Source organism: Hibiscus syriacus, unplaced genomic scaffold (genome assembly GCF_006381635.1).
Source record: "Hibiscus syriacus cultivar Baekdansim isolate YM2019G1 unplaced genomic scaffold, ASM638163v2 tig00110254_pilon, whole genome shotgun sequence".
NCBI lineage: Eukaryota > Viridiplantae > Streptophyta > Magnoliopsida > Malvales > Malvaceae > Hibiscus > Hibiscus syriacus.
In genome coordinates this window covers 22,254-50,110 of record NW_024062647.1, presented here as the reverse complement: position 1 = coordinate 50,110, position 27,857 = coordinate 22,254, and the positions used below count along the sequence as shown (strand labels likewise).

The 27,857-nt window shown below is 32.1% G+C and overlaps 1 protein-coding gene across 2 annotated transcripts; it reads right to left on the bottom strand.

Annotated features, from left to right (window-relative positions):
- Positions 1-485: 485 nt before the first annotated feature.
- LOC120114921 (mitogen-activated protein kinase 9-like) lies at positions 486-5,670 on the bottom strand. Of its 2 annotated transcripts, none has more exons than XM_039135693.1 (11): positions 5,323-5,670; positions 4,009-4,417; positions 3,804-3,931; positions 3,584-3,643; positions 2,706-2,855; positions 2,442-2,597; positions 1,951-2,088; positions 1,795-1,868; positions 1,242-1,343; positions 886-1,093; positions 486-787 (listed from the first exon to the last, which is right to left on the bottom strand). In XM_039135693.1, exons 1-11 carry the CDS (start codon positions 5,587-5,589, stop codon positions 710-712), a joined length of 1,770 nt encoding a protein of 589 aa, XP_038991624.1. In that variant the 5' UTR covers positions 5,590-5,670; the 3' UTR covers positions 486-709. The 2 variants fall into 2 exon arrangements, with proteins under 2 accessions (XP_038991624.1, XP_038991625.1); XM_039135694.1 differs by having other exon boundaries at positions 486-784.
- Positions 5,671-27,857: the final 22,187 nt, after the last annotated feature.

Genomic DNA, 27,857 nt, shown 5'->3' with positions numbered 1-27,857 from the left:
ATGAGACCGGGATTATCCGCACCTAATCCTTGATCTTCCATTTCTTGTCACAGGAAGGCTGTCACCGTGCTGGTTGCAATCGGACATTTCTCGATTTCTCGATCTTATACGGAGTTGTGAGAAGAAGCAATGGAAAGTCCATCAAAATTCTTTAGTTTTCCTTACCAAAACGATTTTGAGCTGCCCCATTCCTTCGGGAAAGAAGATATAGACAAGTGCAAACTGATCAGGTCAGTTGACCAGCATAGATTAAAAGTGTGCAAAGGTATTCATTATCATTATCAATGCAATACTTTATAATGTCTCAAGCCTATCTGTTCCCTTCTTGTTTAATCCGACTATCGCAGCATACTTAACCAAATTAAACCCACGATTCCAACAGGGAGAAAAGATCAGATCCACGCGTGAGCTAAAGATGCCCATAAATCAAATCAAGCCTGTGCTTAGGGTACGTGTCTATAAATTACAGCACAGAAGCCATAACATTACACAACAGTATGTAGTGTTCTCTTTTTCATTATGAGACAAAATACAACTCTTTCTTCCTCAAATGTGAAGCTACATGACAGCCGGACTCTTCTCATGCGTTACCCGATACAATAGTTCTACCATTAGCTTCTGTCCGTGAGTAAAACGAGAAAAAAAATGGGACAAATCACTATGAATTCCCCTCTTCCCAATAATGAGGGGGGAAATGGGTAAGTTTTGATCACGCATTAATAGCTGCAACCTCCCGAGACAAGGCATCCACTGTCTCATAATCGGCTTCAGCAATTGGTTCCTCCTGCTGCAACAGAAATATATATGTGCATAAATAAGATACATACACAAGGTTCACTAGGTTCCACAACAGAATGTTGTTGGTTGCAAGAGAGAATAGTCTACCGTTGATTCATTATTTTCTTTCACAACAACACACTTAGAGGCGCTAATGCTATCACTTTTCAACAGGCTACGAGCACTACTGTTTGCTTTGCTAGGGCTATTTTCCCCTACTGCATTTGTGTTCTCTGAACCGTCTGAGAACCGGGACTTCGAAACTGTATCATTATTTTCAACAATATGCTCATCCTTGGGAGCAGGAACTCGCTCTCTGAAAAGAAAATAACACAGTTGATCAAGCTAATTTAAACTCGACACATACACTAGGCAAAATTGAGGTAAATTCCACCCAATCTAAAGTACTACTGTAGCTCCTGGGTTAAGGAGTAATATGATTCCTTAAACTTTATGAAGCATACCGAGGCAAAGAAGCATGCTGTCTCTGAAGTGGAGTACTTCTTTCGCCTTTACCATAATGTTCCTCCAGATGTGCAAATTGCCGCTTGAATCGATCAACACCACTATTGAATTGAAAAAGAAAAGAAAATATTAATTGCTATCTGGCAGCAAATATTTTCAAACAGACTTTCCATATCTTTTTTATGCCCTTCAACCGATTTGTACACTAATTAGGTTCAAACTATTGGGTAACACTAGCTTATTCGTTAGATTCCTGAAACACTATAAAATTCCTTCCTAAATTTCCTTCCATTCTTGTGTAACTACAAAAATTCCTTCACGGGTCAAGTGCTGATGAAACTAAACCAAAACAAAGAACGTTCTTTCCAAGGGAAAAATCCATACATTTAAATAGTAAATCATTTCAAAGACGACATGAAATTAAAGAACTTTCAATTATCCAAGAAATTATGAAAGACTTTAGACCTGAATTCCGTATCGGTAAGCACATCATAGGTCCCATTTATATGTGAAAACTTAAACCAAGTAATAAAATATTAAGTGTTTTCTAACCTTGGGTACATGAAGCTGGTTTGCTCCCCACCCTGAATATACTCTTGCAGCATCTGTGGATGATACTCTAATATCTGTTCACTCAAAGTAAGAAGTTGATTAGGCTCAATGATAGATAAAAGCCACATAAAAACCATAGCCACACATGAAAAGTACCTCTCGGTAAATCAGCTCTCTTACATCATCTTTTGCCAGTTTCCTCCTCTCAAACTCAAATTCTAGTTTCGAAATCGGTTTGGTGGTTGGTTCATGATCCACATTGGCCAAACCATAAAAATAAGGATCAGCTAATGCCTGCAAGCATAGTGCATTCGCATTAAGGATATCAGAAGCTTGTAAGTCAAGATCTAACTTGCTCAATAATCATTAATACTTGATTTGGTGTCAGTGGTGAGAGGATTTGTCATATCCTTGATGAAGTGATGCCAACTGAACTCTAGATCAAAGAAGTAGCTCTCAAGATCATCCCTTCATTCAATTTTATAGGATTTATACTGTTAATCCTTTTCTGAATGCACACACTCCCAAATTGGTTTCAGGGTTATCTCATGTAAGCATACTTCCCTTTTTTTTAATTATACTTCCTTCCACTTATTCATGCTTTCCGGGGAGGGGGGGGATTCAAATCTAAGAGATTGCAATCTTACTTCTTCAGCTGTGGGGCGATCTTTCGGATCAAATGCAAGTAGGCGCTGAAGTAAGCTAAGAGCCAGGGGATCTGCATTGGGGAACTTTTTTGAGAAAGGAACCGGTTGCTTTCTGCGCATGTTACTAAGGTACCGCCTTGCCTTTTCATTCCTAATCTGCCAGGTCATAATAAATTAAGTATAGAACCTCAAAGACTATGAGGAAAAAAGGGAAGAGTGTCAAATACAAAATAAAGCAGAATATTAAGAAACAAAATAATCAACCTTTGATATGGATTCAGCAGAAGGTGAACCAAGCAGATCAGTCATGAGATCCAATTGGTGTACCACATTTCTCCCAGGAAAGAGTGGTTTTCCTATAAGCATCTCAGCAAATATGCATCCTATGCTCCAGACATCAATTGCAGGAGTGTACTGCAGAAGAACGAAAGACTCAGAAATTCCAATTATAGCCTAATAAAAAAAATTATATGAATACTATACATCAAAGGCCAATGAAATTTTGGATCTCATGTCCAAAAGATATAAATATAAGTAGTGATCCACCCCTTCCTCACCAAGACTTGCAACAACAACAAAATGATGAAGACACCTGATAGTGCACTAATAACATCAAAAGTGAGTAAATATTCATGATAACAGACATGGCATAAAACTAGATCCTTGAATACTCTGGAAAGTAAAGGCACGAACATTTGTATCTTCAACTCCTACGTTAGGTGCTAATATACTCAATTCCTTTGCTTATTTGAGTGCAAAAAAAAGTATAGGGGCTTATCTAGGTAAAGTGATAAAGTTCAGGATCTTTTTGGTTATTTTAGCCTTAAACTAATTTTCAAGAACTTTATTCAAGAGATAACATCAAACTACACAGTGAATAGGTATGTGCAGGTAAATCCTTATCCATCAGAAAGTAGAAGGAAGCTTCCTAATGTGGTTTTCACTTTCTTTAATTCAAAGTTCAAACAAAAACAGATTAGAAGGGGGAAGACCAGTGGGATAAAAACATTCAAGGGAAAACTCCATATTTAATGTCTAGGTAATCAAAACAGAAACATCTATGTCCACAGATGGAGCCTTAGCAACTAAAAACAGAAAATAAAAACAAAAAGCCTAGTATATAGAAGATCATAAGAACTTACTTTGGAGAAAAAAGATCCGCAGAGTTCAGGAGCTCGATACCAACGTGTTGCTACATAATCCTTAATGGATTAAACAAGTTTAATTTAGCATAACAGTTTTAGAGGATTACCCTCTAAACGTGGAAAACAAAATTTAAAGCAAAATTTGCATTTTGATAAATACTAAGGAATCATGAAAGCAGAAGCTTAAAGAATAAGATCTCATGACAGAACAACATACAGTCCAAAAGATCGCCGATGGGGCATCATTAAACGATACTCGTGCAAGCCCAAAATCACATATCTTCAACTTACAATCAGCATTAGTAAGGATGTTCTTGGGTTTTAAATCTCGATGGAATATATTTGCTGCAGGAATATTTTAAAATAAAAATCAATAAAAAATCCAAGGAGTGGGGGCAGTAAAGCATACTGATAAAACAGACCTGCATGTATATACTTCAGACCGCGAAGAAGCTGGTATAAAAAAAACTGATGGTGCTCAGGAGTTAAGTCATCGTTAAACTTAATTACTTGATGAAGATCAGATTCCATCAACTCAAAAATTACATAAATATCTCTAAATTCTCGTCGCGATGGAGGGAGCATAATATGTTTTATCTGTACAACATCTTGATGACGAAGCAACCGTAGCAACTTGACTTCTCTCAAAATCCGGGTTGCGTCAGAGACATGATCAAATACATCGTTAATCTTTTTTATTGCAACTTTTTCACCAGTGTGGGTGTCAATTGCAGAAGCAACAACCCCATAACTTCCTTTTCCAATGACCTCTTGAACTTGATATCGGTTTGCATCTCCATACTCGGTGAAAAAATCTTTTTCAAGTGCACCCTGTATTGCAAAATTGTTTAGATACATCAAAACTCATATTTATAGAGGACAAAAGCCAGAAGATTACAGGAAATGCATGTATTGAAAACAAATATATTTTACTTGTATTATACTATCATTATAAATTTTCTACCTAAACATGGTCAATTGAAAATTTACAGGAACATAGATGCAGCTTCTCAATAACAATTCTATTAGGCTTCCAAAATGACAGTAAATGTGTTCTCTTCATACCTCTCAGCAGCTGTTATAAATAAATATATGCACATGGCATTGCTCCTTATTTTTCCATCAACAAAATTCAGCTTTTCCTAGCAGATCGACAACCAAGACACAACTTGGTTTCCAAAATTAGAATAAACAGAACAATCTTTGCATGCTGAAAATATGAAAGAATCATAGCATCTTTGAAATAACAGAGTATGAAAGAATAAAGTAAGTACAGAGAAAGCTATTTAGCTACCAATTCGAACATACGTGGAAAAAGGAATAACGGATCATTCAGTAAGAAGTTCTGTAAATAAATAAATGCAACGACATTTGCAATCCTTCAGCACTAAATTAGCATGCAAAATAATCTTCTAAAATTTTGGCTCATCTTACGGAAGTATCAAAAGAAAAGATAAAAGAAGATCGCAGCATTCAAAGAACATCATTAAAAAAATCTATGTTCACCTATAAATTAAAAGCAATTTGAAATAAAGTTCTCGGATCTTCTTTTATTAGGAAAATAAATAAATGAAACTAACTCTTTGAGAAGGCAAATCAATGATTAGTACAAAGCATGCGAAGCAATGATTTAGCTCCTTAGATGAAGAATCTCTCCGTAATTTTCAGTCTCACATTAACGAAAACACTGCAAGCAATGAAACTAAGCAGTTGAGATCTGGAAAAAGGAAAAGTACCTTTTTGTGAGAATCCATAGAAGAAACAACGAAGTAATGGCGCTTAGGAACTTTGACGAGCCTCAAGGAAGAGAAATCGAAATCTTGAACAACAGGATCGGTTGTTATTTCTTGTGATTGTTGCTTCTGAGTGAGGCTGACAGTAGAGGAAGAGCTATCATTGTGATCGATGATAACGGTATTCTGATTATTCGTAGAAGAAGAAATTAAATTGCGACGCTGCAACCAGCGACGAACACCGTCAACGAGAGTTCCACTTCCCCCCATGTACTCTTTGTTTTGCTTTAGATTCACAGCCAACTAATTCTAGCATTTCCCGTTTCCCATTTTCTCTTCTATTTATTCATCTCTTGACCCCAAATTAAATTAAAATATTCCATTTTTTTCTTGTTAAACAAACTTTAATATTTTTTTATCATTTTTTATTTAATATATATCGAATTGGGTTTCAGTCATAAATATCTTGCCTGAGTTCTAACTTCATAATATTTATGCGGTTTTATTAGATTTACTTTAATTTAAGTCGAGCCATATTTTATTTATTAATTTATTTATTCGTACATTATATTGATTCATTATGATTATATAAATGTATTAATTATATTATTTATTTTATTTAATTCGATTATTATTAATAGTTGATATAATATATGTGAGAACATAAAATCGAACGTATTTGTGTATTTAAACACTACGTCAAATATTATATATAATATATTTTATTAAAACAAATCGATTAAATTGTAAATATGTATATACTTATATCATGGACGACTTAAATCTAATTCGTTAAATAATAGTTATTTTTAATTTTATTGAGTCTATCGCTCTTTTAAAATTTTTGACCTAAACTATTTATGCAATGCGTATAAACATGCTTACAATTCGATCCGTGTATTTTAAATATACTCAACATCGTATTCAAATTGGAACTAATTGACTAACAATTATAACCTCTTGAAATTTATGAACCCATTTAGAACATGAGAGGTAATTTGGGGGGATTCGGTGAATTAATCCTTTATATTTTCCACTAATGTTTTCCGTGACTTCAAATATTAAAGAACACGAAGATTTTGTTAATAAACTCTTAAGATTAATTAAAACTGTTTTGTACCAAATGAATTACTTGAAATTTAATCTTATGAATTAAATATCCATTCAATTTCCTGTATTGTTAATCAGTATTTCATTTTTAATAACTAAACAAATTATAACTGAAATTTTGCGGAAGTCAATGAAGAAAAATATTTAATAAGTAAATTATTATTCTAATTCTTTTTGTACATTAATAATTTTTGGGGAAAAATATTAGGCTTCTTTGGATTAATACTTCAATTTTCTTCGCTTTTTGTTATTATCCTTCGTTTTATTATTAATTTCAAAAATTATTTTAAGATTTCATAATACATTACATTTTTAAATTATTTAATATTTATATGTTATTAACTTTATTAATAAAATTTTAAAATAATAAGAATAAATTTCTCTAACATTGCGCACAATTGCTTGGTTTGAAATAGGGGTCTAACGAAGCCGACGCGCAGACCAGCTCATCGCGTGCAGGTTTGCTCATATTTTTTCTTAATTAAATAAAGGGTAACGCCACCGAATTATGGATGTGATTTTATTTTGACCATTAAATTTTATGTTAATGATTAATAAATTTAAGAGTAAATTATATGAATGGTCATTAATTTTAGTAAGTTTTCTTTTCCCCCTTAAACTTTCAAAGATTATAGATTAATCACTAACATTATCAATTTGTAATAAAATGATCACTAAACGTTTACGGTCGTTAACCTCAACAATGGGAAGCTAAATTGGTCAGTTAAACGTTTACGTGGACTGTTAATCGCCACGCTGGACCCTAAATTTTCTCATTTTCTTCCAATAATTCCTCTCTTAAATCCAAGTATTCCTAATTTTTTTCTATTAATTGCTAGCTGTAAGATCCACACATTGATGCAAAGAACTTTCCCCTTACAATCACATATGAGGTACAAAGCATTAGTCTTTATTACTTTAAAGGAATTATAAATAAATCAAAAGAACATTTCAGATGTCTACAGCTCGTGCATTCCTCTCTTTTTTCTTTTAATTAATCAATAAGATCCTATGTTTTCTCCCTTTTTATCTCACAATTTTCTCTTTCTCTCGCCAACTTTTCTCTCAAATACTCTCTCTCAAACAGGTTCTTTCTCAAACGAATGGAAGAAGAATGGGATTTAGGGAATGTGTGTTATTTTTAATATATTGTAATATTAGTTGAAGAGCTGGTCAACAGAGACTCTAACGTGGCGGTCAACGATCCATGTAAGTATTTAACGGTTCAAATCAACTTTCCCTAATTGAGGATAATGACTGATAATGTCGATTGATCATTTTATTACAAATCGATAATGTTAATGATCAATTTGTAGCTTTTGAAAGTCCAATAGGGAAAACAAAAACTTACTTAAACTTTAGTGACCATCTTTTTATTTACCCTAAATTTAATAATAAGTGAATAAAATTTAAAATTAAAATTAAAATTAAATTAATAATTTAACTAACAAACTTTAACTAAAAATTTCATTTGATTTAATTTAATTGAATCGACTTCGAAACTATTCAAAACGAGTTGGGGAAGGTGTCAGCAATTGCGTGGTTGCAATCAGCCGCAAATTGGGGGTGTGGGCGTATGGCTTGAGTACACGTTTCCATCATAATAGGCTCAACGAAATCGAGAAAACCGAAAAATCGACACGAATCGAGTAAAACGGTTCGGTTCGGTTCGGTTTGACTTTAAACGGTTTGGTTTTTGGTTCAGTTTAAAGACTTTATTTTTTTAATTCGGTTCGGTTCGGGTTTTCCATATGGAACCCATTTGTTCCATATTGAACCGAATAGGCAATTTTTGTAAAAAAAATATAGTTTCAAGTGATTTTTTCATTGAAAAACCGAAAAACCGAACCGAAAAACCCGAACCGTTAAAAAAACGAACGAACCGATAAAACCGGTTTCGTTTTTTTCGGTTTTTTAACTATTCGGTTTCGGTTTCGGTTTAAATATTGAAAAAACCGTTTATTTCAATTCGGTTCAATTTTTTATAAAAAACCGAACCGAATACACCCCTAATCATAACGACGAAAGTGAAATCCATAGACTTCTCCATTTTGTAATAATATTCATCGCTATGATTAACATTAGGGATAAATTTAATTATTTTGACTAATTAGGTAAAATATTTAAATATGTTCGTGTTAGTATAAATGAAAATGAAATATTAACTTTCCAAAAAAAAAGAAATTGAAATATTAATAAATTACGAACTTTAGTTGGACGAATCATTGAGATCTTGTTTAGGTTTTTTATATGGAAAACATTGGGCGCGGGATCACATCATGAGAATATGCAATTCATGCAAAAAGCATATGGTTGGGTATAAAGGGTAAATTATATCAGTATTCATTGACCTTTAGGGGTGTTTGGTTCAAGGATTGTGGGATTTCTATAGGATGAGAATCCCACATTTCCATGTTTGGTTACCGGGAATCTCATTCCCGGTAATATTTTATTACCAATAGTAGATTTTTTGGGCTATATTACTGAGAATGTCATTACCTTCTTTCCCTTAGGTATTGTAACATTATCGGAGTTTTGGACTAAAATGTCCTTAAATTTTTATTTTTTTTTCAAAAATATCATTCTTCTGTCATTGAATAATAAAAATTCTACGAAGGTTAAATTACAAATTTATCTTAAATTATTTTAGATTTACAAAAAAAAATCTATAATTAAAATTTTATATGAAGTTCAGGGATTAAAATTTTTTTTACCCTTTCATTAAACATTTTTTATATTTTTAATTTTGTAAAAAATTATATAAATATTATGAATTTAATTTTTTAAAGAAAATATATAAATATTTTACAATTTGTAATATTATACAAATATATAATAAGGACAATTTGGTCAAATATACATTCCAATAATCTTTTATTCCTTTAACCAAACACGGTAATCTTACATTCCTGCTAAACCAATCAAACACAAAATACAACATTCTCTGTAATCCTATTCCCTGGTAATCTTTTATTCCACTGGTAATCTTACATTCCGTGAACCAAACGTACCCTTAGGGTTTATCATGTTTTTATCACTGAACTATAGAAAAACTTAATTTTGTCACTAAATTTTTTGAATTATTTTTTTTTATCATTGAGTTGTTAAATTATTAACAATAAGATGACGTGATATTTTGGTGCTAACGTGGAAGTTAAAATGTATATATATTTTTTGTGTGCTAACCTAGTATTTTTCTACATCATCTTTTTCATCAATATTTGGGAGCTTTTCTTATTTTCAGTCGTTGTAAAAAACTCTAGCTCTTTAGTATTTTTTATGATCATCCTAGACACTAATAAAATCGTCTCATTGTCCTCTAGCACTCTATAGATTTACATTTTCTAAAAAACTTATTTAAAACATATGAAATTAAACTAAAAAAATCCACCATTTATGGTGGTTTCGTGCTTTCTAAAATTTGAGGAATTTGGAATTTTCATTTAAAAATCTGAATAGAAAGAAGGATTCTTCTAAGAAGATGATTATCATATCATAAAATCTTATCAAACAATTATCGAATGAGAGTATAGCAATAAAGGTTAAAACTTTATATGGATTTTGATATTGATATTTCTACTAATGTAAACCAACAATGACACAATGATTAATAAATGGTTGCAACCAAAAGAGTTGACATTTTTTTTTTGAAAAGAAACTAAACTTTATTATCGAGAAGAGACACAAGGGTACATGCTTACTTTAAAAAAATCTCTTTAATCTTAATCGAAAGAAAAAGAGTGCAGTGTGCAGATGCTAAAAATACCATCCAAGTCCAAATACAGCCAGCATGTGAATCAATCTCTGGTCACTACAAGATTTGATCCAGCCTTGTCCAACTAAAACCCCATTGCTGCAGAAACCAGAATCACAGGAGCAACAACTTCACACCAGAAACTGCTGCAACTTTCTTTCCCGCTACCATGGAAAGCAACACACGAGACAGACTGGGAAGCATAAAACAGACGAACAAAACCACGCATATCATCTCCCATGGCTAAGCTGACCATTTTAACCAAAAACAAAAGCAACCGTCACTGCAATTAAAACAAAGAAAACAACAGCACCTCCGCTCTTACTCGCTTGCCTTCACCCATAAAAACGTGTGGGATCTCCGGATCCCCTCTTGTGCTAGCTCGTGTTCTTCAAGGTTCCTCTCTCTGTGAGCAAAACTCACCCTCCATGAACGCATAACACACAACTCGTCACAGTTAACAACTATCTCTACAAAAGCAGGAGGAGCAGTGCTGGGGAAAAGATTTGACAATTTTCTATTGAAAACATAAAAGGTAATGACCACTTTTTCAAATCGTTAATGAAATAACTATTTAGAAAAAAAAAACTAATTCGCAAAGTTTAGTGACAAAATTAATTTTTATGGCTAAGTGACTAAAATGAGGTAACATCAAAATTTCAAGGACTAATGATGTAAGTTACCTATAGCTAAAAGAAAAAAGTAACATTTTAATTTACATGGAATTTTTGCTTTGTTTTCACTTGCAGTAAAAGTTAAAAATTACCCATAAAATGTGAAATGCATGCGCATTGACATATGCCTTAACGAGGTGGGAACTTTTGTCTTCCAAATGAAATTATTATATGCATTATGATAATCTTTAATTTATTTTAAGGTTAAATCAAATCAGTTACACTAATTGCATGGTACGGATGGTGATAGGACGAAATAACAGTATTTGGTCAAGTCGAGGTTAAAGATTGAAAAGCAATGGGTGAAATTAGTATATGAACTTATAAATTTTAAGATATAAGGTGTGCATTAATTTATTTAGACATAAAATAAAATAGAAATTATTGTAAGATTGTGTTCACAATCAGTTGGTTTAGTGGGATGAGATTACAGATTTCTTAAAAAATATAAGAATTCAAATCTTGATGTTTGTGAATAGAATAAATTAGGTTGAAAGAATATCATTACCTTTATAATACTAATCTAAATTAATCGATTAATAAATCGAAAAAATAGTTATAAAAAAATCATAAGATTATGATAAAATATTCAAATAAAAAATAGCATCATAAAGGAGGGGGATTAGTGAGCTATCGGTACATGATTTTAAAAACAATATAAAGATAAATACAAACGTCACGTCTTCCTCATTATTCAGGCGATTAAGTGAAAACCAGTGAAAATCTAAAAACTAAACAATTATGGGACTGTCTTGTTAAAATATTTCTACATATAATAATATAAAAAGTAAAAAGAAAGTTGTGGAAGTAGGAAAAATAAAAGTAAAGAAAGTGGATTCAATTTGACAAGTGTAGTTCTGCGGTGCGGCGCTTAAAAAACGGTTAATATACGGTGTAATCGTTAAATAAGTGATCGGTTAAAATTTAGACCGGTTATGTTATATTATTTAACTGAAAATATTATAAAGTACAATAACATACTAGGTAGCGCTTATATAATATAATAGGTAGCGCTTATATTGACTTATTTTATAAGTAAATCGGTATATTTATACCGATAGCATTACAAATTTACCTATTACATTATAATATGTTGAAAGTGTCTATATTTTTTTATAAAAAATATCGATATTTTTTTAAAGTTATGTAATTTATGTTTCAATTTTTTAATAGTGTTTCATGTTTTCTACCTACAATATTAATTTATAATTTCATTTGCACAAAAAATTATTTGATTGTTTTGATATTTTATAAAATAATATTTAAATTTTAAATTTAACAATATTAACCAAATATAATAATAAATATGTAATATATATGTTTATTATTTTTAATTTAATGATAATATATATCGTAACATAAAAAATAAATCATTAGATACATATAATTACTAAATTGATATCTTAAAACTCACTCAAAAGATAACCTTAAATTAATGTTTTCCACAGTGAAATAAGTATGGACACTTTTATAAAAAGGATAGATACTTTACAATATAAGCACTACCTATTACATTATATAAACGTTACCTATTACATTATATAAGTGCTACCTATTACATCATATTTTTACCTATTATATTGAAAGTGTCCATACTTTTTATAAAAAGGATCGATACTTTTTTTAAAGTTATGTAATTTATGTTTCAATTTTTTTAATAGTGTTTCATGTTTTCTACCTATAATATTAATTTAATAATTTCATTTACACAAAAAATTATTTGATTGTTTTGATATTTTATAAAATAATATTTAGAATTTAAATTTAACAATATTAACCAAAGATAATAATAAATATGTAATATATATGTTTATTGTTTTTAATTTAATAATAATATATATCGTAACGTAAAAAATAAATAATTAGACGCCTATAATTACTAAATTAATATCTTAAAACTCACTCAAAAGATAACCTTAAATTAATATTTTCCACAGTGAAAAAAGTATGGACAATTTTATAAAAAGGATAGATACTTTATAATATAAGCACTACCTATTACATTATATAAACGCTACCTATTACATTATATAAGCGCTACCTATTACATCATATTTTTACCTATTATATTGAAAGTGTTCATACTTTTTATAAAAAGGATCGATACTTTTTTTAAAGTTATGTAATTTATGTTTCAATTTTTTTTAATAGTGTTTCATGTTTTCCACCTACAATATTAATTTAATAATTTCATTTGCACAAAAAATTATTTAATTGTTTTGATATTTTATAAAATAATATTTAGAATTTAAATTTAACAATATTAACCAAAGATAATAATAAATATGTAATATATATGTTTATTGTTTTTAATTTAATAATAATATATACGTAACGTAAAAAATAAATCATTAGACGCCTATAATTACTAAATTAATATATTAAAACTCACTCAAAAGATAACCTTAAATTAATGTTTTCCACAGTGAAAAAAGTATGGACACTTTTATAAAAATGATAGATACTTTACAATATAAGCACTACCTATTACATTATATAAACGCTACCTATTACATTATATAAGCGCTACTTATTACATCATATTTTTACCTATTATATTGAAAGTGTCCATACTTTTTATAAAAATAATCGATACTTTTTTTAAAGTTGTGTAATTTATGTTTCAATTTTTTTAATAGTGTTTCATGTTTTCCACCTACAATATTAATTTAATAATTTCATTTACACAAAAAATTATTTGATTGTTTTAATATTTTATAAAATATTATTTAGTATTTAAATTTAACAATATTAACCAAAGATAATAATAAATATGTAATATATATGTTTATTGTTTTTAATTTAATAATAATATATACCGTAACGTAAAAAATAAATCATTAGACGCCTATAATTACTAAATTAATATCTTAAAACTCACTCAAAATATGTACATACCTAAATATGTAGTTATTGTACATACCTAAATTTAATCATAATATATACTTGTAGTTATTGTACATACCTAAATATGTACTGCGAATTTAATGTTGTACCCACCCTTTAACTACCACTACTGAAACAGGTTCAAAATGAACATTTGTCTTACATCTCCATCAACTCCTGGACCACTGAACTTGCACAACAAAATTTTTGCCATGTATAATACTGATGTAGACAATGTTAAGCCAACCGAGGAATGCCATGAAGTACATAATGTTGATGAATCTGACAGATTGGTTGGTCAGCTCTTCTGTTCACGTGATCAAGCTTGGTACTTTTACAAGGGATTCGCACGGGAACATGGGTTTAGTGCACGTAAGGGAACAACACGGCTTGACGTGGAAGTAAATGTGAAGACACAAGAATTTTGTTGTTCCAAAGAAGGGTTTCGAGTATCAAAAGTCAATACTGTTGATCGTCAACGTGCTCATACGCCAGTCACAAGAACAGGATGTAAGGCTAGAGTCGTAGTTACAGCAACAAATACAAACAATCAGTGGGTTATAAGTAAGTCTGATCAGAAACATAATCATGCATTGTGCACACCTGCTATGACACCATTTATGCGTTCTAATAGAGCTGTAAGTAAGGCTGATATCGATGAGGCAACAACATTGAAAGAGTTCGGTGTTGGCACGTCACAAGTAATGAACTATTTAACGCAGCAGGCAGGGGGCTATCATAATGTTGGATTTACACATAAAGACCTCTACAATGCACTTCAAATAGGTAAAGCAAAGGAAATCGTCGATGGGGATGTGAATGCGCTTATTGCCTACTTTGATTATAAGAAACATGATGATCCCGGGTTTTTTATGACATACTCGGTAGACGAATCGGGCGCATTATATAATCTTATTTGGTCGGATTCTACATCGAGATCGGATTACACATGCTTCGGTGATGTAATTGCGTTCGACACAACGTACAAAGATAATTTGTATGGTCGACCAATTATGCCTATTGTTGGTGTCAATCATCACCATAACACAATTGTGTTTGCCACTGCCATAATCGTTGACGAGATGTCTCAATCTTTCGAGTGGGTGCTACAGAATTTTTTAGAAGCCATGATGAATAAATCACCTATTTCAGTTGTCACCGATGGGGATAGGGCAATGCAGAGGGCTATCAAATCTGTTATCCCTTATGCTAAGCACATATTATGTTCTTGGCATCTTTCTCGCAATGCACAAGCTAACATTGGTGACCCAAAGTTTACAGTAGCATTCTCAAAATGCATGGCTTCCTGGTGGACAACCAAGGAATTTGATATTCAATGGCGTTCGGTTGTTTCAGAATTCAACGTCCAAAAACATCCATGGGTGATTGAGAAGGGAAATACATGACACTTATGGGCACAAGCATATCTAACCGGTCATTTCTTTGCCAATATTCGCTCAACACAAAGGTGCGAGTCTATGAATGCTTCACTAGCTATTGCACTGAAACACAAGAAGACATATTTAGATGTTGTTCGTGCAATTGAAGATGGAATTAGTAGAATGCGTATGAACGAGTTGAAAGCGGATTACTTAAGTTCCCATACGAAGCCCTTCCAGATCACAAAACTGGTCGACCTTGAAAGCCATGCCGCTGCGATTTTTACCCGCGAATCTTTTCGTGTGTTCCAAGATGAACTTATACGGGAGATATTGTACCGGATTGAGGCAGAGATTAAGTCCTTATCAGATGAATGTCAACATTATATTTTGTCAAAGTACGCAGAAAAAAATAGGAAATTTGAAATTAGTTTTGATTCTCGTACAAAAACTCTAATTTGCTCCTGCAAAAAATTCGAGACCGTTGGACTTCTGTGTCGCCATCAACTTCACATTTTGAAGCACTTGGACTACACATATTTTCCCGGGACTTTGATTCAAAGTAGGTGGACTAATGATGCGAAGGCTTCTGCACCCAATTATGTTGATTTGAATGTGTCTCCAGAAGTGATGCAAATGGCAAGGTTCGCTGCTCTACGTTCAACGTCAAGTAGGTTATGCTACATTGCATCAAAGACAGATGAGTCTTTCAAAACCGCAAGAGATGAGATGAAAAAACTAATAGAAGAATTAGAAAACTCGTTTGGTTTGAATGATTCAGTCAACCAGAGCATTGTAGTAAACAATGTTCATGACCCTCAACGAAAACAACGCAAGCGAAAAGAAGTGCCGAAGAACAAGGTCGAGAAGAAAATTAGGCATGTGGGTACTGCAAAGGTGAGGGATATAACAAACTAACATGTCCTCAAGTCAAGCTCAGTTTGAGTACAAGCACACAACCTACATCAACTGATTTTTTCGAAGACGAAATGGAATGACAACGATCTCCATATATCGTAAGTATCAACATGACTCCTATTGTATGTACATATAAATATTTTGAATGAAGGAAGAAAAACCGCGTTACTTAAAATTACCGACACAATATTAAAAAGTGTCAATATAGGTTGTAGACCTATTCGCTTATAAAATCGGTATATTTATACCTATTATATTACAAAATTATCTATTACATTATAATTCTGGGTTCCGATGTTTTTTCAATCGACACTTTTTGAAAAGGTATCGACACATTTTTCTTCCAATCTGGACATAAAGTACCGACACAATATTAAAAAGTGTCGATATAGGTTGTAGACCTATTCGCTCATAAAACTGGTATATTTATACCGGTTATATTACAAAATTATCTATTACATTATAATTATGGGTTCCGATGTGTAAATGTCGACACTTTTTGACAAGGTATCGACACATTTTTCTTCCAATCTGGATATAAAGTACCGACACAATATTAAAAAGTGTCGATATAGGTTATAGACCTATTCGCTCATAAAATCGATATATTTATACCGGTTATATTACAAAATTATCTATTACATTATAATTCTGGGTTCCGATGTATAAATGTCGACATTTTTTGACAAGGTATCGACACATTTTTCTTCCAATCTGGACATAAAGTACCGACACAATATTAAAAAGTGTCGATATAGGTTGTAGACCTATTCGCTCATAAAACCGGTATATTTATACCGGTTATATTACAAAATTATCTATTACATTATAATTCTGGGTTCCGATGTGTAAATGTCGACACTTTTTGACAAGGTATCGACACATTTTTCTTCCAATCTGGACATAAAGTACCGACACAATATTAAAAAGTGTCGATATAGGTTGTAGATCTATTCTCTCATAAAACTGGTATATTTATACCGGTTATATTACAAAATTATCTATTACATTATAATTCTGGGTTCCGATGGTTTTTCAATCGACACTTTTTGACAAGGTATCGACACATTTTTCTTTCAATCTGGACATAAAGTACCGACACAATATTAAAAAGTGTCGATATAGGTTGTAGACCTATTCGCTCATAAAACCGGTATATTTATACCGGTTATATTACAAAATTATCTATTACATTATAATTCTGGGTTCCGATGTTTTTTCAATCGACACTTTTTGACAAGGTATCGACACATTTTTCTTCCAATCTGGACATAAAGTACCGACACAATATTAAAAAGTGACGATATAGGTTGTAGACCTATTCGCTCATAAAACCGGTATATTTATACCGGTTATATTACAAAATTATCTATTACATTATAATTATGGGTTCCGATGTTTTTTCAATCGACACTTTTTGACAAGGTATCTACACATTTTTCTTCTAATCTGGACATAAAGTACCGACACAATATTAAAAAGTGTCGATATAGGTTGTAGACCTATTCGCTCATAAAACCGGTATATTTATACCGGTTATATTACAAAATTATCTATTATATTATAATTCTGGGTTCCGATGTTTTTTCAATCGACACTTTTTGAAATGGTATCGATACATTTTTCTTCCATTCTGGACATAAAGTACAGACACAATATTAAAAAGTGTGAAAACTTTGTTGTGGATATCATGGAAAACAATGATATAGTAATGTGTTTCGATACATTTGCAAGCAGATGTAAAATACATTAATAACTAGTATTGATATTTCAACAATCCTCAAATGTATATGTATACAGAGAAGTAAATATGGAATAATTAATGAAAATATACACACAATATAATCACACCAAAATATACATACACAAGAATGTTCAAATAATGTACCCACAAACGAAATTAATCCGATGAAAAAGGATTATTTCTAACGAAGTCCGGAACATTAGAGGCCTTCAACAAATTTTCCAAATACTCTCGTATGTTTCCGCCTTTTTCTGAGGACATACATAAATAATTTCAATTATCAAACTAATGAGGTGCAATTTTACTAACAATAAACTAAATTCGCATAAGCATGAATAAATTTGTGTCATACCTAGAGCATTGTCGTTCGAATGGGAAGCAGCGTCAAAGGTATGTGGACATATGTAATTGTATTTCTATATAAACACATAAGTTGTTAAAATAATCAATGTCTGAACACCTGTTCAACTGGAAAAACATATTGCATAAATGCAACTTACCGGATTATAAATCATTTTTCCGCTGAATCATCGACCAAAAGTGTATTTAGCTCGTTAAAATCTGGACACGCGTTCCAAACATCATTGAGATCTTTACAGTAGGTAACAATATCGTATGTTTTGCATTTTTCTTGATCCTGTTCACAAACAATCGAACATAAATATGTAGGAATCATAGATAACGAAAAGTCAGCAAACTGTAATGACATTCATCTTACCCACACGAATAGAAAATGCTCAGAAAATAAAGGTAGTTTCTCAAGTACACGGTCGACGTTATGCCTGAGATTGTAATCAAGTTTGAATGTTAACATTCAAATGTATATTAACGATTTTGACTACAGTAATTCAATTGCTCCAAACATGTTCTAACCTCATCTTTGAAGACCAAAGGGCAACAACAAAATTGTCGACACAAAATTGCATTAATTCAAATAATCCTATTCTGAGGACAACATCTACAACATGAAGAAAATGAGATTAAAGTTCTACGCTTATATGTTAAAATAATGGATACAAAAGAATAGAATTAAAACCTGCAGCCAGTCTTGGGATGTAGGCAAGGACACCATTGAGATCAAAAATTAAAAGTTTTCTTGAAGGCGGCGTTGCAGACACAATATACTTGTTTGGATCATCATCATCATTATCGTCATCATCTTCATCGTCATCTTCATCGTCAGCTTCATCGTCGTCATCATCGTCAGCTTCATCGTCAGCTTCATCTTCATTGACCGCTTGGTTGTCCACATCTTTTAAAAGAAAATAAAATACAGTTCAGAACGTGTAAATGTTTAGAAACATAAATAATGAATTACCTAACTCGTTTGATGTCGTTGACGTAATTCGTCACGCAACATGGAGACTTCATATTGCAATAATGAAATATCGGATCACATTCCACTCATAAAATTGACCATGTATTCCATCACGGTCTTAATTGTGACATCTTCTGCAACTGGAGCTTCTTCCATCATTGCGTCTCCACTTGGTTGCTCTTCTTCATGGCCAACGGGGTCCATTTCCTCCCTCTCTTGATCTAATCCGACCTCCTTGACACGCTTCCAACCGAGTTTTTCAACAAAATCATATCCCGCTTTTTTAATAAATACCATGTCAATCTTGCGGGTTAATCGAACAGGGGCGTCATACGAAAAATCAACTTCCTTCTTCTTCAACAGATGGGTGATGACACATCCATATGGTAGTGTAGTTGAAATTGTTTCTCCCTTTGTGACCATATATACAATTGTATTAAATATGAGTTTTGCAATGTTTGGAGCCGTTTTGGATTTGGATTTATACTTTGCTATCCACCAATAATCGCTGTCTCGAAGCGTTGAATGTTTTCCCCCATTAGGTCGGATATACCATGTGAGCATTTTATGAAACACTCTCGACTCTACATCGAGGTGAATTGGGCTATTTCTAGCAACCCGTTTAATTGTAGACCAATCTACACCATTTTCATCTAAATCCCCTTTATTCGCTACACATAAACCCTCCGCAATAGTTTCCGGAGATATATATATATATCCTTCCCCATGACATGTGTATTAATTCCTATTATATTAGTCTTATTAGGCTTGTGCTGTAAGGAAGCATTGTTGTAGAAGACTCTAACTAGGTTGGGATAATATCTTGGTTCTATACCAAGGAATTTAAGCCAACCCCAAGATGTAAATGTGGATTTAAAATTAAATGCATATTTATCATCAAACAAGAAACCCAGGTCAATGACACGTTCGGGACGAATCTTCCTTACTTTAAAACTCGTCTGCCATCTTTGTTTCTCCATATCGGATCTAAAGTTCAGAGTTTCGAAGGACCTGATTTCCTCAGAAGAATCATTTGTTACAGAAGGAGGTTGTGGTTGAGAAGAACTGGGTTGAGAAGAGCTTTGAGAAAGACCGCGCTTCTGAAGCTGACGTTTTGGAGCCATTTTGGTTGGATGCTATTACAATGGAACACAAACACATTCAGGAAAAAAACTCCAATATAGAAATCAATCAAACCCATAAAATATCGATAAATTTACCTGAATATCTGATCGTCACTGTTATGATAACGCTAGTATTCTTTGGAGAGGAAGAGTTATCTTCTGCCTGTTTGTCTTTATGTTTAGGGTTTTTCGATTTAGAGTACTATATATAGTGAACGGTGGAAAAACACTTGATATTTAAATTAGTATCGACAAAACATTAAACAGTGTCGATACATATTATATATCAATTCTCTCATAAAACCGGTATACTTGTACCGGTTAGATTGAAAAATTACCTATTACATTATACTTATGGGTTTCAATGTCTATGGGATCGACACTTTTTATACATGGATCGACACTTTATTATTGCACCCTGTTTGCCATTCATTCTGGACCAAAAATATCGACACAAACTAAAAAAAGTGTCGACACATTATTTAGACCTATTCTCTCATAAAATCGGTATACTTGTACCGGTTAGATTGAAAAATTACATATTACATTATACTTTTGGGTTTCGATGTTTATGGGATCGACACTTTTTATATATGGATCGGCACTTTATGGTTGCACCCTGTTTTCCATTCATTCTGGACAAAAAATATAGACACAAACTACAAAAGTGTCGACACATTATTTAGACCTATTCTCTCATAAAACCGGTATACTTGTACCGGTTAGATTGAAAAATTACATATTACATTATACTTTTGGTTTTCGATGTTTATAGGATCGACACTTTTTATATATGGATCGACAATTTATGGTTGCAGCATGTTTGCCATTCATTCTGGACCAGAAATATCAACACAAACTACAAAAGTGTCGATACATTATTTATACCTATTCTCTCATAAAACTGGTATACTTGTATCGATTAGATTGAAAAATTACCTATTACATTATACTTTTGGGTTTCGATGTTTTTGGGATCGACACTTTATGGTTGCACCCTGTTTGCCATATTGTAAATTTGCCTTTTACTTTAAAGTATCAACATGACCCTTAATGTGTATAAGAAACATGTACAACAACATACTGCTAACTTTTCTCATCTCATTCATAATTATATTCACATACAAAATTATAAATCGTATACAAAATTATAAATCTTATACAAAATTAACCCTACATTTACATCATTGTATCCTTTTGTTATTCTTATGTATCATGGCAGCTTTTGTTATCTCATGTCTTCGTTGATTTTGATTGTGGCTTACGAGATCGTTTAATATTCGCGATCGATCCCACTCTCCAACAACCTATATTCAAATTGTCAGAACGTTAAGTATTGTAAACTACAGCATTCAATCTACAACTTTTAACAATTTTACCACAAACGAATTTTTCTTTCAACTTACAAAATCACCAGTTTCCCCTGTAGAACTGATCGATTCCATCCACATCATCACATACATGCCGCAATCATGTCTGTTACAAAATTTGAAAACCACACATGTCAATTATGATGAATACTGCATAAATTAAGCTTTCTATTTGTGATAACATCTCATACCCATTCAATTGCTTATTCTTCTTATGCTCCACAAATTTGAAATTTTTCAAGGGATACTTTCCTAGAGATCCACAGGATTCAACCCAAATGCGTTTCTTATTATAAAAATCTAATATTTTAATCTGCATTAAAATAGAAGAAGTTATGATCCAAAAAAATTATGCATTATAATTTACATAATGTCCTTTCATACATACATACATACATACCAATCTCTTAGCATCCTTCACTCTCTGTTTAGCTGCTTCAGTTGTAAACATACTATCATATATTGTTGCAACACGATCTACCATATCTAACACCAACAGATACCAATGTGAATTATGGTAGTTTATTGTGATCATGATCTGCAACAAATTTCACACCCAATTTGACAAAATTCAACATTCTATATCCAAAAACATCATTTGCAATTGGTATGGTGTCTTACCTTCTCACAGTCGGTGAATTTCACATAGTTATTCAGTATGGGACCCCAGAAGGTAGCAATACTCTCAACACTTTCTTTGCTGTTGGCATCCAACGCCTGCTGCTGCAATTACGCAACAAACATTATTAATTTACCATCTATAACACTACTTATCTCCATTTATTAATTTAACTCATCGCTAAGTGGTATGGAAGGTAGCCAATCCTCCGGAGTGACTTCTGAGAATCGTAGCATACTGTCCAGGCAAACAAATCAATAACCTAACAAAATTAATTACACAATCAGAACATATTCAATAAGTTTTAACATTTTCTACTTTCTACTTACCACACCGCCAACCCATTTCGTAGGCTTCAACTTTTGCAACGTCGTATACACTAGCGAATTGATTTCCCATTGAGATTACATAATATCTGTATGAATCATTAGGATTAATATGTTGTCATGAAATATTTAAATATAACTCACAAAGCAATATATTTCACTTACTCCGATTCTAAATCACTATTCCATAAATAATCACAAATTGCAGCTTCGATGTCATCAATTCCGCTTGGAATATCCGTTTTTTCAACCTACAATTTTGCATACAAAATTTTGTCACAACAACATAATAAAAATCAACAACTTACCTTCTGCTTCTTCTTCTGGGGTGCAGGACATTCCGAATCCAAATCTGCTGCTATAACACTCTCCGGTGTATAAATGACATCGACTTCCTTCCTCCTCATTTCTTCCATCTCTTCTTCTTCCTCCTCCCTCTTTTCTTCTTCATATTTTTTCAGTTCATCGTATTTTTTTTCTACATAGCTCTTTTATCTCTTTTATTTCACCCTTCAATTGATCTCCTTCATCCAAGTATTTATCAACCACCCCCTTCACCCCCGTAAGTTCACTCCTCAATTCCACAACCTCCTTCACCACTCCCTCAAATTTTTCACCCGTCACCATCTTAATATCACCCCTTAACACCCCAACTTCTTTCACCACTTCACCCCTCAACACCTCTACTTCTTTCACCACTCCATCTATTTTTCCTTCCACTACCCCCTTATGCCTCTCAAGTGTATCTTCGACTCTCTCAAGTTTCTCTTCGACTCTATCAAGTTTCTCTTCGACTCTATCAAGTTTCTCTTCGACTCTTGATTGTCTTTGCATGATATCAAATTGGATTTTTTTGATATCAGGCAATTCAGACATCAAAATGTCGAAGTTACTATGTTTTCCCTCACTGTCGTCCCACTCATCATCATCCCCCAATACAACCATCTCTCCTTTCTTCTCCTCTGCCTCCACTGCCTCCTCTACATCCTTGCCAATAACCTTCAAAATTAAATTACAATATTAAGACATTGATTATATTCTTAATATTATTTAATTACATTTATTACCCTTTCTTGCTTCTTCGCTCTATCCAACTTCAACTTCACCATCACTCTAACCACCTCTTCCTTCCCCCATGCACGGATGCGTGCCACTCCGGTTCTTTCATAAGCCGGCACTGCCTCACAGCCCGACCAAAAATCGAACAGTGCAACCTGCATTTATAATAAAATTTATATTTTTATATAAAAACACAAAAAAGTTCTTCAACTCATTTACCTCTAAGATTGCTATGCACCCTTTGAGGTATCTCTGGCTGCCCTTTTTAAAGGTGATTATTGATTCAATCAATCTCGAATGGATATATTCAGCCCAATTGAATTCACCCTTCAAGCCTTCATCACAAATGAGCTTCATATGTTCCTTGTTCGTTGACGTATTACCCGTTGGACAAAGAAAGATACCGACAATGTATAATAGAACTTTGGCCTTCAGCTCATCCCCAACGTAAGATCCACTTTTTATTTCCTCTTCAATTTCAGCATATGTCACCTTCTGCTTCAAACCATATTTGGAGGCAAGTGCTTTCCAGTCCTTACTCTTACAGACTTCTACAACACTTTTGCTTCATTTTCTACCCCCAATACGGCTGCAGCACATGGGATCCCGAGAGGAAATGAAAAATCACCATACTTAGCAATACATTGTCTGACATCAAATTGCGCCATCAAGGATCGACACAATTCCCTCCGAATATGTCGATCCCTTACTCCTACCAACGATCCAAAACCTATTTCTCCCAGCACATTCAACTGACCCTTCTCCTTAAGGTGTTTAATTAATGAATTCACCCTTTTAATGCTGCATCTTGTCGACACTTCCTACATTTTTTAACAATATATAATGTTATAGTTCTTATATATTTTGTATCAACGTATTTACAAGTTTAATGAATACCTTATTTTCATGTGCTTTCCTCCGTTCTTTGTATTCTTTACTATCATTCCTTGACTGTGTGATGTAAGGTTCCTTTTCAGCATCACTCATTGAATTCCATTTGGACCTCACATCTTTTGTCACCTAATATTAAACATAAACGTTTCTTAATCAATACATTAACACTAAATACTACTCAATGTCAATTTCATTTTACATACCGAACCGCTCTGTGTGCCATCTTCCTTCATCCTTTTGCATTCGGCCATACTGTCAACATTTAAAATTTGTAATCAATTTAAAGTTTATCGATACTTTAATCCAATTACCATTTCAACAATAATAACAAAAAGACATTGATACTTACTAGAAGTACATATATCCACCCTTTGGTTGCTTTCGAGTCTCGGCCTCAATTTCAAAGTCATCTACGCCACCAACAATTTTCAACCCATTGACTCCATTTTTCCTCATATATCAGTTTACGCAAATCAAATTATTTTGTTACATAGAGTTTATTCAATATACAAATATAGATAACTACTATTGTGGTAAAACGGTTTTCTTCAATAGAATTTGAATGGCCACACCAAAATGTGTCAGCACATTTATACAACCTATAATATCATTTTCTACCTATAATATTTAATAAAAGTATCGACATTTATATTTTACCTTCAATATCACTTTCTACCTGCAATCGGTCCAAATGCTTCTTTACTCCAAAACCCCAAACAACACATTAAAACCCTATTCGCGATTACTGTAATAATAAAAAACTAGGGTTTCGACAACATACTTTTCGATTCGACTGCATCAACAACAAACAAACTTCGCTTTAGAAACGCCTTCTGAAATGCAGCAACAATTACGCTTCGATTTCAAAAACTAGTCCGTTCTATCGATTTTCAGAGGATATTTAAATATGGCCTTTATATTTTCATCGGATATGTTATTTATATTTAATCGATACAAATACAAAAGTGTCGATACTTTTATGTCAGGTGTCGATACTTTCGAAAGGATAATTACCTATTTCTTTGAAAGTGTCGATAATTTATTACACGTACTTACGAAAGTATCGACACTTTCAATATATCCAGTATCGTTTTACCGGTTTTATCATTTTGATACCGGTTTTATCATATTTTTACCTGTTATATCGTTGTGGATCGATATATTTTTTTAAAATATCGACACATTATAGGCGCTAAAACTGCTTCTCTTTTAAATTCACAAAGTGTCAATCCTTATATAAAGTATCGACACTTTCAATATATCCGGTAACGTTTTACCGGTTTTATCATATTTTTACCTGGTATATCATTTTGGATCGATACATTTTTTAAAAGTATCGACACTTTATAGGATTTAAAACTGCTTCTCTTTTAAATTCACGAAGTGTGGATCCTTATATTAAAGTACCGACACTTTAAATGTATCCGATAGCGCTTTACCAGTTTTATCATTTCAATACTGGTTTTGTCATAGTTTTACCTGTTATATCGTTTTGGATCGACACATTTTTAATTTGGATCGACACGAACCGACAAGTTAAGTTTGCTGGTTGCACAATTTTTTAATATTTCTTCATGACTTAGACCTACTACATTATTATTAGTCAACATTTCCGGTAGCGCTAAACCGAATTTGTTAAATATCTTTTAATAATCCGGTAACACCGTATATTAGCCGTATATTAACCCGCCTTTCCTGAGACAATCCCTTTGTGATGCATAAGAGGACAAAACAAATTTGAAGGCGAAATTAAAGTGTATGCTCCTCAGACGTTCATAGAGAGGATGTATAATGAAATACAATTTAATATAAAATTAAAAAAAATAAGTTATTAAAAATATTAATATTTTGAATAAAATATTATTTAAAATGATATTTTTTATCAAAAATATTAATTTCATGCAATACTTAAAATATTATTATTTTAATAAAAAAATAATATTTTAAATAGTACTCTATTAAAAATATTAAAAAAATATTAATATTTTCAATAATTTTTTTCTTCAACCTTATATTATATTATTGTACAGAACTACCCTCCTCAAGTTATACCCTTCTGCACACTTTTCCACTCGTCCAATTACATATACATCAAATACTATTTTGTCTCCAAATATTTTCAACCGACCACCTTCGTACAACAGTCCTTTCTTTCCATTTCCTTGTTTATATTTTATTTCATTTTTTAAGAAATTTAAATTTTAAAATTTATTGGAGTAAGTGATTAAAACCTTCGGTTGATTTATCTATTTCTTTTAGTTGTGAAAAGCAATTATATCGAAAATTGAAAATATAGAATTAAAATCGACTGAAAGGGAGAATAAGAATAAACACTTAATTTATATAGGCAGTAATGAAAAGTTTTATCTATATTTAGGGGTGTAAATGAACAGAGCGCTCAATAAACTATTCGTGAACCGTTTGTATAACATTCATTTATGCTCATTTACTAAGTTAAGTAAACGAGTATGAACAAAATTTTTATGTTCATCTAATAAACGAATGAGCACAAACATATACTTGTTGATTCGTTTATATTCACGAATAAGCTCATTTATAAGCTTGTTTATGAGCTCGTTTATCGACTCGTTTGTTTATGTTTATAAATAAACTCGTTTAATTTTTTTTTTTATATTTTAAATATTAGTTAATGTATGGACTAAATTGAATACATGATGAAATTTAACATTTAAACTGTGAAGCTTTAGGAGTTAAAATACTAATAATGTGATTTTACCATTTTTCTTTACCACTTGTTGGTTTAATTTAATTCCTGTGTATATAAACGAACAGGTTCATGAAAGTTAAACAAATATGAATGCTAAAATAACATGTTCACAAATGCTATACAAAAATGTTCGTGAACATTAAACAAATGTTATATGAACATGTTCACAAAATTAAACGAATATACACACAAATTTTAAATAAACGAACACAAATACATTTAAAAATAAATAAACGATCACGAATATTATATTAAAAAATTTAAATAACACAAACTAAACATATAAACACAAACACAAACGTTACCTTGTTTGTTTAAACTAATGTATATCTATGTGTATATATTTGCAAGCTACTCCTTACTGCGCTTTCTTCACTAACATCCATCACTGAACTTTGGTTGTTTTATTCGGTCGTTGAAGGTGAAAGCAAGCCGGGTCTCCTGGTTATGTTAAACCATTTATTTTATTTCCCTTTTTTGGGCGTGGATTTTTTTGTATGAGGAAAGGAGGATTGTTTTCTTTCAATTGGATCTTACTGGGTATTGCTTTCAAGTTATGGTTGTTTCCGCTTTTGGGTTTGATGGGTTGATTCATCGGTGAAAAATAAAAAGGGGGTTCTTCGTTTGGATTAGTT

What these genes read in the sequence shown, in the direction of transcription:
- LOC120114921 (XM_039135693.1), bottom strand. Translation starts at nt 5,589, where the DNA reads ATGGGGGGAAGTGGAACTCTCGTTGACGGTGTTCGTCGCTGGTTGCAG. An exon ending in TCTGAAGTATATACATGCAG is followed by an intron (nt 3,932 to 4,008) that starts GTCTGTTTTATC and finishes ATATTCCTGCAG; the next exon opens with CAAATATATTCCATCGAGAT. An exon ending in CATCGGCGATCTTTTGGACT is followed by an intron (nt 3,644 to 3,803) that starts GTATGTTGTTCT and finishes TAATCCATTAAG; the next exon opens with GATTATGTAGCAACACGTTG.